Here is a 16966-nt window from a genome sequence, read left to right as displayed (position 1 = left end):
GTGGTGTAGATGTCTGCCTCTCATTCAAGAAGCTATGTGTCTAAGCCCCACCAGGGTAAGTGTGATCTAGTGATGTAGGTGTCTGCCTCTCACCGAAGAAGTTATGTGTCTAACCCCACCAGAGAGGGTGTGATCTAGTGGTGTAGGTGTCTGCCTCTCACCGAAGAAGTTATGTGTCTAACCCCACCAGAGAGGGTGTGATCTAGTGGTGTAGATGTCTGCCTCTCACCGAAGAAGCTATGTGTCTAAGCCCCACCAGGGTAAGTGTGATCTAGTGATGTAGGTGTCTGCCTCTCACCGAAGAAGCTATGTGTCTAAGCCCACCAGGGTAAGTGTGATCTAGTGGTGTAGGTGTCTGCCTCTCACCGAAGAAGCTATGTGTCTAAGCCCCACCAGGGTAAGTGTGATCTAGTGATGTAGGTGTCTGCCTCTCACCGAAGAAGCTATGTGTCTAAGCCCCACCAGGGTAAGTGTGATCTAGTGATGTAGGTGTCTGCCTCTCACCGAAGAAGCTATGTGTCTAAGCCCCACCAGGGTAAGTGTGATCTAGTGGTGTAGGTGTCTGCCTCTCACCGAAGAAGCTATGTGTCTAAGCCCCACCAGGGTAAGTGTGATCTAGTGGTGTAGATGTCTGCCTCTCACCGAAGAAGCTATGTGTCTAAGCCCCACCAGGGTAAGTGTGATCTAGTGGTGTAGGTGTCTGCCTCTCACCGAAGAAGCTATGTGTCTAAGCCCCACCAGGGTAAGTGTGATCTAGTGGTGTAGATGTCTGCCTCTCACCGAAGAAGCTATGTGTCTAAGCCCCACCAGGGTAAGTGTGATCTAGTGGTGTAGGTGTCTGCCTCTCACCGAAGAAGCTATGTGTCTAAGCCCCACCAGGGTAAGTGTGATCTAGTGGTGTAGGTGTCTGCCTCTCACCGAAGAAGCTATGTGTCTAAGCCCCACCAGGGTAAGTGTGATCTAGTGATGTAGGTGTCTGCCTCTCATTCAAGAAGCTATGTGTCTAAGCCCCACCAGGGTAAGTGTGATCTAGTGGTGTAGGTGTCTGCCTCTCATTCAAGAAGCTATGTGTCTAAGCCCCACCAGGGTAAGTGTGATCTAGTGATGTAGGTGTCTGCCTCTCATTCAAGAAGCTATGTGTCTAAGCCCCACCAGGGTAAGTGTGATCTAGTGGTGTAGATGTCTGCCTCTCACCGAAGAAGCTATGTGTCTAAGCCCCACCAGGGTAAGTGTGATCTAGTGGTGTAGGTGTCTGCCTCTCACCGAAGAAGCTATGTGTCTAAGCCCCACCAGGGTAAGTGTGATCTAGTGATGTAGGTGTCTGCCTCTCACTCAAGAAGTTATGTGTCTAAGCCCCACCAGGGTAAGTGTGATCTAGTGATGTAGGTGTCTGCCTCTCATTCAAGAAGCTATGTGTCTAAGCCCCACCAGGGTAAGTGTGATCTAGTGGTGTAGGTGTCTGCCTCTCACCGAAGAAGCTATGTGTCTAAGCCCCACCAGGGTAAGTGTGATCTAGTGGTGTAGATGTCTGCCTCTCACCGAAGAAGCTATGTGTCTAAGCCCCACCAGGGTAAGTGTGATCTAGTGGTGTAGGTGTCTGCCTCTCACCGAAGAAGCTATGTGTCTAAGCCCACCAGGGTAAGTGTGATCTAGTGGTGTAGGTGTCTGCCTCTCACCGAAGAAGCTATGTGTCTAAGCCCCACCAGGGTAAGTGTGATCTAGTGATGTAGATGTCTGCCTCTCACCGAAGAAGCTATGTGTCTAAGCCCCACCAGGGTAAGTGTGATCTAGTGATGTAGGTGTCTGCCTCTCATTCAAGAAGCTATGTGTCTAAGCCCCACCAGGGTAAGTGTGATCTAGTGGTGTAGGTGTCTGCCTCTCACCGAAGAAGCTATGTGTCTAAGCCCCACCAGGGTAAGTGTGATCTAGTGATGTAGGTGTCTGCCTCTCACCGAAGAAGCTATGTGTCTAAGCCCCACCAGGGTAAGTGTGATCTAGTGGTGTAGGTGTCTGCCTCTCACCGAAGAAGCTATGTGTCTAAGCCCCACCAGGGTAAGTGTGATCTAGTGGTGTAGGTGTCTGCCTCTCACCGAAGAAGCTATGTGTCTAAGCCCCACCAGGGTAAGTGTGATCTAGTGATGTAGGTGTCTGCCTCTCACCGAAGAAGCTATGTGTCTAAGCCCCACCAGGGTAAGTGTGATCTAGTGATGTAGGTGTCTGCCTCTCACCGAAGAAGCTATGTGTCTAAGCCCCACCAGGGTAAGTGTGATCTAGTGGTGTAGGTGTCTGCCTCTCACCGAAGAAGCTATGTGTCTAAGCCCCACCAGGGTAAGTGTGATCTAGTGGTGTAGGTGTCTGCCTCTCATTCAAGAAGCTATGTGTCTAAGCCCACCAGGGTAAGTGTGATCTAGTGATGTAGGTGTCTGCCTCTCACCGAAGAAGCTATGTGTCTAAGCCCCACCAGGGTAAGTGTGATCTAGTGGTGTAGGTGTCTGCCTCTCACCGAAGAAGCTATGTGTCTAAGCCCCACCAGGGTAAGTGTGATCTAGTGATGTAGGTGTCTGCCTCTCACCGAAGAAGCTATGTGTCTAAGCCCCACCAGGGTAAGTGTGATCTAGTGGTGTAGGTGTCTGCCTCTCACCGAAGAAGCTATGTGTCTAAGCCCCACCAGGGTAAGTGTGATCTAGTGGTGTAGGTGTCTGCCTCTCACCGAAGAAGCTATGTGTCTAAGCCCCACCAGGGTAAGTGTGATCTAGTGGTGTAGGTGTCTGCCTCTCACCGAAGAAGCTATGTGTCTAAGCCCCACCAGGGTAAGTGTGATCTAGTGGTGTAGGTGTCTGCCTCTCACCGAAGAAGCTATGTGTCTAAGCCCCACCAGGGTAAGTGTGATCTAGTGGTGTAGATGTCTGCCTCTCACCGAAGAAGCTATGTGTCTAAGCCCCACCAGGGTAAGTGTGATCTAGTGGTGTAGGTGTCTGCCTCTCACCGAAGAAGCTATGTGTCTAAGCCCCACCAGGGTAAGTGTGATCTAGTGGTGTAGGTGTCTGCCTCTCACCGAAGAAGCTATGTGTCTAAGCCCCACCAGGGTAAGTGTGATCTAGTGATGTAGGTGTCTGCCTCTCATTCAAGAAGCTATGTGTCTAAGCCCCACCAGGGTAAGTGTGATCTAGTGGTGTAGGTGTCTGCCTCTCATTCAAGAAGCTATGTGTCTAAGCCCCACCAGGGTAAGTGTGATCTAGTGATGTAGGTGTCTGCCTCTCATTCAAGAAGCTATGTGTCTAAGCCCCACCAGGGTAAGTGTGATCTAGTGGTGTAGATGTCTGCCTCTCACCGAAGAAGCTATGTGTCTAAGCCCCACCAGGGTAAGTGTGATCTAGTGGTGTAGGTGTCTGCCTCTCACCGAAGAAGCTATGTGTCTAAGCCCCACCAGGGTAAGTGTGATCTAGTGATGTAGGTGTCTGCCTCTCACTCAAGAAGTTATGTGTCTAAGCCCCACCAGGGTAAGTGTGATCTAGTGATGTAGGTGTCTGCCTCTCATTCAAGAAGCTATGTGTCTAAGCCCCACCAGGGTAAGTGTGATCTAGTGGTGTAGGTGTCTGCCTCTCACCGAAGAAGCTATGTGTCTAAGCCCCACCAGGGTAAGTGTGATCTAGTGGTGTAGGTGTCTGCCTCTCACCGAAGAAGCTATGTGTCTAAGCCCCACCAGGGTAAGTGTGATCTAGTGATGTAGATGTCTGCCTCTCACCGAAGAAGCTATGTGTCTAAGCCCCACCAGGGTAAGTGTGATCTAGTGATGTAGGTGTCTGCCTCTCACCGAAGAAGCTATGTGTCTAAGCCCCACCAGGGTAAGTGTGATCTAGTGATGTAGATGTCTGCCTCTCACCGAAGAAGCTATGTGTCTAAGCCCCACCAGGGTAAGTGTGATCTAGTGGTGTAGATGTCTGCCTCTCACCGAAGAAGCTATGTGTCTAAGCCCCACCAGGGTAAGTGTGATCTAGTGGTGTAGGTGTCTGCCTCTCACCGAAGAAGCTATGTGTCTAAGCCCACCAGGGTAAGTGTGATCTAGTGGTGTAGGTGTCTGCCTCTCACCGAAGAAGCTATGTGTCTAAGCCCCACCAGGGTAAGTGTGATCTAGTGGTGTAGGTGTCTGCCTCTCACCGAAGAAGCTATGTGTCTAAGCCCCACCAGGGTAAGTGTGATCTAGTGGTGTAGGTGTCTGCCTCTCACCGAAGAAGCTATGTGTCTAAGCCCCACCAGGGTAAGTGTGATCTAGTGGTGTAGGTGTCTGCCTCTCACCGAAGAAGCTATGTGTCTAAGCCCACCAGGGTAAGTGTGATCTAGTGGTGTAGGTGTCTGCCTCTCACCGAAGAAGCTATGTGTCTAAGCCCCACCAGGGTAAGTGTGATCTAGTGATGTAGGTGTCTGCCTCTCACCGAAGAAGCTATGTGTCTAAGCCCCACCAGGGTAAGTGTGATCTAGTGGTGTAGGTGTCTGCCTCTCACCGAAGAAGCTATGTGTCTAAGCCCCACCAGGGTAAGTGTGATCTAGTGGTGTAGGTGTCTGCCTCTCACCGAAGAAGCTATGTGTCTAAGCCCCACCAGGGTAAGTGTGATCTAGTGATGTAGGTGTCTGCCTCTCACCGAAGAAGCTATGTGTCTAAGCCCCACCAGGGTAAGTGTGATCTAGTGATGTAGGTGTCTGCCTCTCATTCAAGAAGCTATGTGTCTAAGCCCCACCAGGGTAAGTGTGATCTAGTGATGTAGGTGTCTGCCTCTCATTCAAGAAGCTATGTGTCTAAGCCCCACCAGGGTAAGTGTGATCTAGTGATGTAGGTGTCTGCCTCTCATTCAAGAAGCTATGTGTCTAAGCCCCACCAGGGTAAGTGTGATCTAGTGATGTAGGTGTCTGCCTCTCATTCAAGAAGCTATGTGTCTAAGCCCCACCAGGGTAAGTGTGATCTAGTGATGTAGGTGTCTGCCTCTCACTCAAGAAGTTATGTGTCTAACCCCACCAGAGAGGGTGTGATTTAGTGGTGTAGGTGTCTGCTTTTCACCCAAGAAGTTATGTGTGTAAGCCCCACCAGAAGGAGGGGTGTGATTTTGGTGGTGTAGGTGTCTGCCACTCACCCAAGAGGTTATGGGTCAGAGACCCACCAAGATGAGTGTGGTCTAGCGGTGTAGGTGTCTGCCTCTCACCCAAGAGGGTATGGGTCAGAGACCCACCAAGATGAGTGTGGTCTAGCGGTGTAGGTGTCTGCCTCTCACCCAAGAGGGTATGAGTCTGAGACCCACCAAGATGAGTGTGGTCTAGCGGTGTAGGTGTATGCCTCTCACCCAAGAGGTTGATGCTCCATCCCCGCCATGGAAGCTTTCAAATGGCCTCTCAAAATGGACAAAAGATCTTGTTAAATCTGGTTTTTACCAAAGAAATCAATTCAAGCCTTCACAATCAAGCCATAAGAAAATACAGTTGATCCTGGTTGGCTCAAACTCCCAGGGACCAGCGAAAATACCTCGAGCCTCCGAAAAATTGAGACAAGCAGTAAAGTTCACCATCCGTTTAAAGAAATCGGTCCTTTTCATTTAGTTTGAGGCAACGAGGAATTCACGCCAACTGGGTTTGACTGTAGTATAAACTAAAACAATCCAAATAAGATAAATTTCTCGTAATTTTATTGTAAAACATTTTGAGAAATAACAGCACAACTGAAAAACTATTCAATAAGTATTACATGAATTACATAGTAATAATGTAATATAATATGATAGAATGTCATATTCCATTGCTTTCTAGCACTTATAAGTAAAAACAAACAACCTAAGAAATACAACTACTTAATTTCCTGTTTACAAACTATACAAAGGTTATGGTTTAATTAAGTCTGAATTAATAAAAAAAATAATGATTTAGAAGGGCGGAGCAAATAGAGGGAGCAAACCATTCTTATTCTTAAAGATGCACTCTTAATCCCAAATAAGATATACCACAATTAATACAATTGTTTTAATTTACCGAAAAGGATGAATAAATATTGAAAACAATATTGGTTCCTATGCAAACAGTAATATCGAATTTTCAATTTTTTATCACTCTTAATCTTTTAGCACTCACCAATCATTTAATATTTGTGCATTTTCAGCTATCAAATACACGTTTACAATCTTGTTATCAGTAATTAATATTATCCATTAATGCATTATTTAGTAAATAGTTCAAGGTTAATCACTCAAAAATTATTTTTGTTATTTTTGTTATACACGTGTAATAATGTATGTATATGTATTGAATTTATATGCAAGTATTACTTAGATGACTTTACTTAGTATGCTCTTAATGACTTGTTACCTTTTTCATTGATATGTCTGTAAAACCACATATCTTAACAATTAAGCCTGGAACTTATTGAAAGCGGATAGGCGATTTCATTGGCTTAAAATGTATGGTATAATACATGTACACATTTAAATGTTGTCCTCATACATATATTATTTAAAATCACCACAGAATGAGCATGATCAATATGATTACAAGATGAGAAGTGTACATGCTAATACTTATAATCATTTAAAATGGCCCAAAACTTTGCCAGCAATCTAAAATAGAAATAGAAACGAAAACCTTATGATTCAAGTTGGGTTTTTCTAAGTGTTTCAAATAAATAATAGGCTAATATATGAATGTTCTCGAAAATAAGGGGCTGTGTTGGCAAAGTATATAGAATTTTTACATTTATTTAAACTTTGTTTTCTTTGCAACTATATGCTTTTCCACCAACATATTTTTTTTTTTTAAATCCCCAAAATAGTTACGATGGCGGGTCCATGATATGACGTGAGAGGGGCATAAATTAGGGTCGTAAGCTTTTGACTTGCACCCCTACCCTCAGAACCGAAATGCACCTGCCAGTGAACTTGGTTAACATTCATTACAAAATAATTCTTCTGCACTCTAAAATAGTATGATATTTTCACACAACAAACTCATGGATGACATTTAAAACTTGGTCAAATAACACAAATTAAATGTTAAATGTGGAAAACGGTACATGTAAAACAGATTTATTTGTAAACCGATAACAATTTGATCGTGTACAGAAAATGACCTCTCTATATTTTAACATTTCACTTGTGAACAATTAAAACTAGAAGCGCCGCAATGCGACGAAACCAGGTTTTTGTTATGGGCAATCAGAAATTATAGCCAATTAATTTGTTGTATGAGCAAGTTCAATCTGCAGCTTCATATAAGCTATATTCACACTAAGATTCATCACTATCCATCAATTCTAACTAAGTTGTTGAGCAGAAAAATATTTTTCTATTTTTAGGAACAGTGACCTTGACCCCACCTCCCAAGCTAGCTCCTCACATAAGCTACCTTCGCTCTAAGTTTCATCAATATCTATCAATGCTAACTAAAGTTATTGAACAGAAACCAATGTTTGACGAAAGCCCGCCCGCCCGATCGTCCAACCGCCCACCCGCCCAACGACAACCTCATTCTAATAACCCGGTTTTCGTTGAAAACCTGGTTAAAAAATCTTGTTTCACTAATGGGTTTGACACTGGTAAACTACATGTGGGTCTTTGGTGATCACATCACAGTGTTGAAAAGTGTTCAACAACAAAAATTAACATAATTTTCAAAACTGAAAATAGTAAATAAACAAATTGCATATTACAATAAATTATTCTTCAAATACCTGATGATACAAAAACGAAAATAAAATACTTTTTTTTCTGAATATCACAGCTAAATGAAATAATGTACAGTACAAACACCAAGAGCCGGTGAAAAGCATGAATCCAGGGGTAAGTTGCTAAGCTGGTGGCAAATAAACTCTTTACCTCTACGTTAGCAAAAATCAAAGTTCTCTATGTGTAGAAATTAGATTCCTCACAGAGAGGGCTTCTCATTCCGGGCACCTCAGCCAATTTCTTTTAAAACAACCTGGGATGTATGTGGACTGTTTACAGTGTCAGAACTCTTTACATATGAGTACACTGTGCAAGTGCTGGTAATTTAGGTCCTTGCTAAGAGGTACTCTTGAATTCCCTAATTAGTCTAAGCAACTCACCCCTGTAATTATCTACTAACATAATATAGGGTACACGCTTTCACAAATTAATATTATACTCCCTAAAACACTCTCTCTCAGGTTGGCAATTAAAAAAACAATCATTCTCTAGCCTGTGCAAAATGATTCTTAAACAATAATCAAATCATGAATTAAAGGCCTGGCTCCGAAATCTCAAAAAATCTTGAGTCTCTTATAGTTTTTGTTTTGGTAAAACTGTTATATTTTGATTTTGAAATGTTTTGGGACTTTTGAAAGAAAAATACTTTAGGATAATCAGGATTTTGATCTAAATAAGAAATTTATTAAATGTAATGAGATACTTATTCTGCTCAAGATTTTTCAAACAATTAGGCTCTAAGGAAAATCTAAAGGCCAATACAGATTTGTACAATACAATGCAAAAAGTATGTTTGTATCGGGCCTGTAGCATTGGAGTATTTGTAGGTGCAGGGATTTTACCATTCTCAGGTCTTGTGACTGCATTTCATTTCCATTCATACATGTTACTTGTTAAATATTTTCACTTTAAACTAGTGCATGAGGTATTTTAAGAATATGTTCAAAAGAATACAGTAGATTTCAGGAAAAGAAAACTTTTACAAACTATTATATCAATGTTACAAAAAAATGATATACAACATATTTTGACTATTTGTTCAAGATTTTTGGCACTTGGAGAAATCCATAAACATTCTTTGCTGAGAACTTCATGATAATATTATAATTAAAATTACTCAATTATAGTTGTTGTCTTTATTTGTTTTGTTTTAAAAGAAAATCAGATGAAATTATCATATTCAATTATGCTCAACTGTAGCATGAGTTTTCCAACTGTTAAAGGGGCATAACATCTGTACCAAGTTTCAGTTGAATATTGTGGACTTTTTCAGTTATGGCAAAGGATATAAAAGCCAGAGTTATTGGTCTTTCTGAACACTTGCATATTGTTTCTTGAAACATCTGTACCAAGTTTTAGTTGAATATTGTGGACTTTTTCAGTTATGGCAAAGGATATAAAAGCCAGAGTTATTGGTCTTTCTGAACACTTGCATATTGTTTCTTGAAACGTCTGTACCAAGTTTCAGTCGGATACTCTGGAAAGATCTGTATCAAGTTTTTGTTGAATATTGTGGACTTTTTTATTTATGGCAAAGAATAAATTTTTGCAGACGATGCCAATGACACCAAGTCTAAGGCGAAGCTTAAAGGGACTAGACACCAGATGATACAATTGCATGAAAAAAAGAAAATTTTCAAAAATTTACATAAAACTGATATCGCTTTGTACAACACATTGAATCTGATGAATCACATTGCTTATGACACATGTATCTTTCACAGTTTTATCATATTTTACCAATTGGAAATTTACTGGGTTTGTCTACCACATAAAACCCAGTTAATATAAAAACAGCGTTGGTATATGTATGTGTACTTATCACGAGACTTTCACACGCTTAATATACACACTATAAACTGGGAAATCATTATGCGCTATTTGTAAATGGATAAACTCAGCTGAGACAGCGACAAAATATTATTTTAATCATGTCAAATGATGTATAATCAGCCTCATACGAGCCAATTTTGATCATTCTAGGTTTGTTCTGTTGAAATAATGTATTTGCAGATTTTGGGACCATTTGGTGTCGAGCCCCTTAAAATAAATTGGAAACTAATGGTAATACTTTGTTGGTATCATGTGAATTCCACATTAACATTTTAATAAAAAAAAAAAAGTGCATTGAATGTTGTGCAAAAATATCGGCAACTGATCTGAACTACCGTAAAATGAGCAAATTCATCATAAACTAAAACAATATATTCATAACAAACACAAACAAAATATTCTGGGTTACAAAATCCTGTTAATTGTAAATAATGAAACAATAATCTAATATGTGTACTGTAAGAGCATTAAATTTGCTTAAAAAATGGCTATTAAGTGCCGATATGCAATACTGTCCTTTGGAGTTGCGCCAAAAAATACACCACATCAATATTTAATGATTTACAGTACCAACAAATAAGTGAAAACAAAACAAAAATAAAACAACCTTTTCTGAAGGACATAAAAAAGAGCTACCTTTGAAGGTGAACTTATTGTCTTGTGAAAAACAAACAAGGAACAAGATTTCTATTTTATGATTGTTCTTACAAATCAATTCTTATACTAGCAAAAATAATTTAATTAAACAGTGATGGCAATTTAAAAAAAGGTAAAAGATGAAATTTAACAAGAAAAAAACACTGTTAAGAAAAGTGAGTTCCATTTAATGAGATGGGTACATGTTTACAGTATTTGTTCTCATAGATGTGTATACCGTCGGCACGCTATTTTTTAGTCAAATAGTAATGGGCCATAATTTGCTATCTGGCAGGATAATTATCTGACTTGATAAGTTAAGCAGGTTGTATTGTTGAGAGCCATTGTCTTAAGTTTTAATGCAATACATCAAGAAGTTTACAGAGATATTGACCCACCATAATTTCTAATTGAAAAAATAAAGGGCCATAATTGGTATTATATTCAAAATATAGTTATCTTAATAGATTCATTAGGTAAGTTGGGTGGTTGAAAATCCTTGGATAAACTTTCAATGCAATATGTCAAGAAGTTGCTAAGATAATGACTTGTGTGTGGCTACATGCAAAACCTTCACCAGAATTTAAAAGTCCAATAATAAAGGGCCATAATCTGGATTATAGAGTTTTGTCACTTGATTAATAAGTTCCACCGCAATACACTAAGTAATTGCTGAGATATTGACTTACATGTGCTTACATGCAAAACCTTAACAAAGGTGTGATGCAGACACCAGAGGGAGTAGTATAATTCTCATATTCTTCAAAGTCATTTGTAAATCATCAGGCTATAAAACAATGTATCGATCACCATTCTGGTTACAGTGCACCTGCCATCACTATAAAACTGCACCATAGTGTACTACTGTAAGGTTACAAACCACCACAGGAATTTTAGAGCTAGAGGGTATTAAAAATTACTTAGGCAGGGCACATCTATTAGGTCAAATACTGTTTGTATAACAATTTCCACATACAACACATTTCACATCACATGCTTTTGCAAGTTTTATTGCTTGATATGGAAGCAGTAGCAGCTTTAACTGCTCAAATATTTTACAATTTCAATTTATGGCATTTCATATATAATAGTAGATACACTATACATGTACAAATCGAAAACAAGTTTTACCAATATTTCTTAGCACTTCACATGATAGAATGTAGGAATTTTGTTATAAATTTCATAAGGTAGCAAATGAAAATAAAACAACATCTGTAAATAATTGGGTTTAAAATTCATAATCATCGTACACACTAATTTTAATTACCCAGAAATTAAAATCATCACGTTTTTCACATCAGTCTTAAATGTACATTTGTAAATGCATCTTTCTAAACAACTACACAAAAAAGTATTCAATGAACTTTTTGATTAAAAGTCACCGAAAATATAACTATTTGCAAATTATTTTTACAGTCCAACCAAAACAATGAGATAGGTCTAAAGTCACAGTAAATACTATAATTATTGGCCAGTTATTTACTATTTTATCCAAAACACATTTGTGCATTGTCATAGCGTTACATGAACTTCTGTACCAAGTTTCATGGTTATAGTTTTAAGAAATGTCCAACATAATGTTTATACACGCTTACAATGATGTTTAAGCAATAACGATTCTCATTTTTTTAAACAAGCTTAAAATGACAGTTTACAGATTTGGTCTAATTCATCTCAAAAACAATTGTGCACCATTATAGAACATTGTGCCACATCACATAATGCATTATACTTTTAAAATAATCATAAACACAATAAATACTCAATTTGGTCAACATTACAGAGTTTAAACAGAAACATCCCAAGGAAGTGGAACAATTATTAATAGGTGTAACGGTGGTTCCAACCAGTTGACTTAAAATTAGGGACATCCACCAGTCAGTCCCAGGAATGATTAAACCATCACAAAATTTTCGCCATGCGACTCGGGTCAACACGACAAATTCATCATACAAAGTCACTTTAACAAATTTGTCATGCAACCTAAGTCCACTCAACAAATTCACCAAGCGACTGGTTCCCCAGATAACACCACACACAATCACTGTGTAGATCACCATGTTCATCGCTTCACGAACCCGTTTAATCCTCGTGCAATCCCGTCAAGGTAGGTCACCTGTACAGGTTTGTGGGATAACATGTCTTTTGCTTCCATTATTGAAAACCACTGTCGTCTTCTGCCTGTGGAACAGAAATCATACAAGTATATTATTGAACTGCTACAAGCATAAATTATGGGTCTTTGGCACCACATCAAATATGTTTTTCATTTACTTGTATATTAAACTACCTAAATTGTACCATGGATCTTAACAATATGTCACAACATGGGCGCAATCATACAGCATAACCTAAAAATATTTGTAAGCCCAAGTGCTAAAGCCCTAATTTTGATCACTACTTTTATTTGGTACTCTAGAATTACATGTATTCTGTCGAAGTTTACAACCATTATATAATTACTGCTGATTCATGGAAATGAAATAATTTTAAATTTATTTCCTGAATATCTATTCTTATCTACATAACTTTCAGCACACTTTCCAAGTCAAGTAATGAATATTGCAACAAGAGAAACCAATAAACAATGTATTCAGCACAGACTTATTACAGCTAAGGGTAAAAAAGTAAAATTGTTTTTGAATTCACTGCAAATATTATATCTGTTTGACAAGTTTATGTTATAGGCCAGATTTAAATATCTGGTTTTAGTACCTTGTCTTTATTTCCTTTTTACAATGAAAAGCGTCACCACCTTGTGGTATGTTTGCATTTATGTCTTCCCATGTAAGAAACTTTCAAAAACTTATTCCAAAGGGAGGAATGCAAATAATTTGTTCAGACCCTTTTTTCCTCCCTTTGGAATACGTATTGGCAATAAAAATAAAATCAGGTTAGGTCACAAAACCAGAAACAAATAACTTTTTGTTACACTTTATGGATGCTCAAATATTTCTATAAAGAATGGACAACAAGTCTCAATGGAAAACATTCACAGCAGAAAGATGTTTAAACATGACCGTATAGATGACAGGGGCGTAGGTAAGCGTACTCCAATATTCCCCAGCGTACACATCAAATTAAATTCCTTCAAAATTGCAATACCTGAAATCTCAAGATCAGGAATAAGAATTTAGCATGAAGGGGTTGGATAAATGCATACAACATTTTACTAGTTTATATCTGTTAGTAATTTCACTGAATGTTTCTGTTCAGAAATGTTTGAAAATTAAATTTTACTAGTTTGCCCTTGTTAGTAATTTTACTAATAATTAACTTTCAAAATGCTTGAAAATGGTTCTTTTATAGTTGTATTCTTCAACGTTTTTCTATAGCAGGACATCCCTACCACTTTCACCATACAGAGGTAAAAAAGAAACATACTAATGAAAAACCTCTACAAGTTGATAGCTTACTCAAATATACAGGCAACAATTCACAATGCTGCATGTACGCGCCGGAGTTCATTTACAAATCATCATTCATAACCCGGACATGGATTTATAGGCTTCCTATGAGACAAGCAACAAAACATCATTCATAATTTATGGTGACATGGTCAAGGAAATAAATGTTCTTCATGTTTGACACTTAATAAACATAATGTGACAAACTCATTTGAAGCCATGATGACAGAGCTAACTACTGTGTTTTAAGGAAAAGGGACAAGCTTGTGAATTTTTTCTCTGTAGTTTCAACTCCTGACAAACTTATTCTAAGCCATAATGACAGAGCTAACTGAAATGTTTTAAAAGAAATGCGAATGCTCGTTAAAAGAAATGCGAATGCTCGTGCAATTTTTCTCTATAGTTTATGTGTCATAATGATTCTTCTAGTGATTGGCCATTTAAAACAAGACAGCCACGGAGTGTACATATACAGATACTCGTCTGCTATTTTCAGTCTAAAAAGGGGCATAACTCATCAATTATTAAAGCTAGAGTTATTGGCTTTGCTGTGAATGTGTGTATTACCTCTGGCAACATATATCAAGTTTCTTGGAATATTTTTGAGTTATGACAAAGGGTGAAGTTTTTTATAAGCCAAGGCCGACATTGACACTGACTACAACACATCAAGGCACAAAAGTAAAAATGCCTATGTGCTATGTGGTAAGTTACGTGTGTCCTAAGGTTTCATGTCAATATCTTATTAAATAAATGACCAACATTTTTTTTGGTTTTTAGGTTTTGAATAGTGGCAACAATGATAATGTCTCGGCAGCTGCTATCACCAGTGCTAAAACAATGCCCTATAGCCAATTTCTTTAGAGGATCTTAGTCCTAACATCTTAAATCTTAAATGTGTCAAAAAGATTACTTTTATATTTCCTCAACTTTGTTTCCATTCTTATAACTTGAATAAATATAAATATGTAGCAATTTACTAGCAATGTTTATCTGATCATTTCAATTTACAACATATCCTTATTGAAACAAGCCCCTGGACTTTTTCATAAAATCAACAACAAAACAACTAATAGGAAAGCTAAAAAATGGCCATTTGATAAAAGCCACAAGTTTTACCCATGACTTTTCCATCGTCCCATTCATCCAGTAAATCTGACACAATGAAAGCATACAGGTTGGTTCTATGCTTCTTTTCGGAATTCTGAAATATAACAGATAGAGTTTGAGGTGACAAGAAAAGTAATTCAAAATAAATACTTAAGTACTTGAAAGTTGTAATGACTTTAATCCTTTCTTGTATCAAGTTTTTTTTTTATCTTGTACCAAAATTAACGGAAAATGTATATTTTCTAGCATGGAAGCATAACAGTACTGCATTGCATAGTTAAGATACAATAAGTTTTTTTTTTATCTTGTACCAAAATTAACGGAAAATGTATATTTTCTAGCATGGAAGCATAACAGTACTGCATTGCATAGTTAAGATACATAGGATAAATTAAAAAAAAGCTGCATCAATCTATATGTTAGTTGTAAAAAAGAGCACTCCAGAGCAAACTCTTGCCTGCTGTTGTTGTTGTTGTTTTTCCAATACAGAAGGGGCATAACACAACAGTTATTTAACTCAAAGCTATTGGTCTTACTGTCCATTGTGCGTATAAGCTCTGGAAACATGTGCACCAAGTTTCATTTGAGTATCTTTGACAATTTTTGAGTTATGGCCAAGGTTTAAGTTTTCGCATAACAACGACACCAAGGCTACGGCAAAACAACGACTCCAAGGCTACGGCAAAACAACGACTCCAAGGCTATGGCAAAACAACGACTCCAAGGCTATGGCAAAACAACGACACCAAGGCTATGGCAAAACAACGACACAAAGGCTACGGCAAAACAACGACTCCAAGGCTACGGCAAAACAACGACTCCAAGGCTACGGCAAAACAACGACTCCAAGGCTACGGCAAAACAACGACTCCAAGGCTATGGCAAAACAACGACACCAAGGCTATGGCAAAACAACGACACCAAGGCTACGGCAAAACAACGACTCCAAGGCTACGGCAAAACAACGACTCCAAGGCTACGGCAAAACAACGACTCCAAGGCTATGGCAAAACAACGACACCAAGGCTACGGCAAAACAACGACAACAAGGCTACGGCAAAACAACGACTCCAAGGCTATGGCAAAACAACGACAACAAGGCTACGGCAAAACAACGACTCCAAGGCTACGGCAAAACAACGACTCCAAGGCTACGGCAAAACAACGACTCCAAGGCTATGGCAAAACAACGACACCAAGGCTACGGCAAAACAACGACAACAAGGCTACGGCAAAACAACGACTCCAAGGCTATGGCAAAACAACGACAACAAGGCTACGGCAAAACAACGACTCCAAGGCTACGGCAAAACAACGACACCAAGGCTATGGCAAAACAACGACACCAAAGCTATGGCAAAACAACGACTCCAAGGCTACGGCAAAACAACGACTCCAAGGCTATGGCAAAACAACGACACCAAGGCTACGGCAAAACAACGACAACAAGGCTACGGCAAAACAACGACAACAAGGCTATGGCAAAACAACGACACCAAGGCTACGGCAAAACCTCAAGTTTCCTTCTTCCAAAACTGGAATCTAAACTCAAAAGCTGCTTTAAACAATAACAGTTGTAAATAATGTTTGAAGCATAAACATGAAACCAGATGGCGGATATTTCATCTATTATTCACAAAGTCATTACCATGGACAGGCAAGTAAAGAGTTGGCCTCCTAATCCAAATGTCATAAGCTACTCTCGACATTAAACAACATCAGTTAATGGCCAATGAGGGTCTAGAGAATAATCCATGATATAATTATTGTGTCCCGTGCTTACAGACCAGAAATGGACTCACTGAACAGGAGAATTGCATACTTTGCTCTGAGTTCGTACTTTGCACATTCTTTGCCTTAATATAACACTTTCAACTGTTAAGGTATCTCTTAGCATTTAACAATGTATAATGACAGGCCTAAAATGCATTTCACTTTTCTACCAGCGTCTCCATGCCTCCACTCACAAAACTAACTGTCAACTACACCCCTAAACACCTAAGTCAGCTGTCTGATAAGCATTCCCTGACCTGCCGTAAACACTCAAGTCAGCTGTCTGATCAGCTTCCCCTGGCAACTATAAACACTTAATTCTGCTGTCTGATAAGCATTCCCTGGCCAATTATTAAACACTTAAGTCAGCTATCTAATAATCATTCCTTGGGCACCTGCTTCTTCCAAGTCATCTTTAACTGCAACAATGTCAGGCTCTTCACAAGGCTATTTCCCCCCTCAAACCTCTATCCACCTCAAACACTCCCAGCTGTCTGATGAGCCTTT

General features: G+C 39.2%; 1 protein-coding gene across 1 annotated transcript in view; it reads right to left on the bottom strand.

The window, feature by feature from the left end:
- Window positions 1-5655: 5655 nt before the first annotated feature.
- The window catches only part of LOC128214106 (diphosphoinositol polyphosphate phosphohydrolase 1-like), a 34464-nt gene continuing 23153 nt past the window's right edge, over window positions 5656-16966 (bottom strand). The window contains exons 3-4 of the mRNA XM_052920370.1: window positions 14696-14780; window positions 5656-12350 (exon numbers count right to left, since the gene is read on the bottom strand). Coding sequence (XP_052776330.1) covers window positions 12232-12350; window positions 14696-14780 — 204 coding nt within the window. The 3' untranslated portion in view covers window positions 5656-12231. The remainder of the gene's footprint in view (window positions 12351-14695; window positions 14781-16966) is intronic.

The sequence above is a fragment of the Mya arenaria genome, chromosome 13, assembly GCF_026914265.1.
Source record: "Mya arenaria isolate MELC-2E11 chromosome 13, ASM2691426v1".
NCBI classification, from domain to species: Eukaryota; Metazoa; Mollusca; class Bivalvia; order Myida; family Myidae; genus Mya; species Mya arenaria.
Note: the sequence above shows the minus strand (reverse complement) of the source record. Positions and strands in the feature narration are given on the sequence as shown.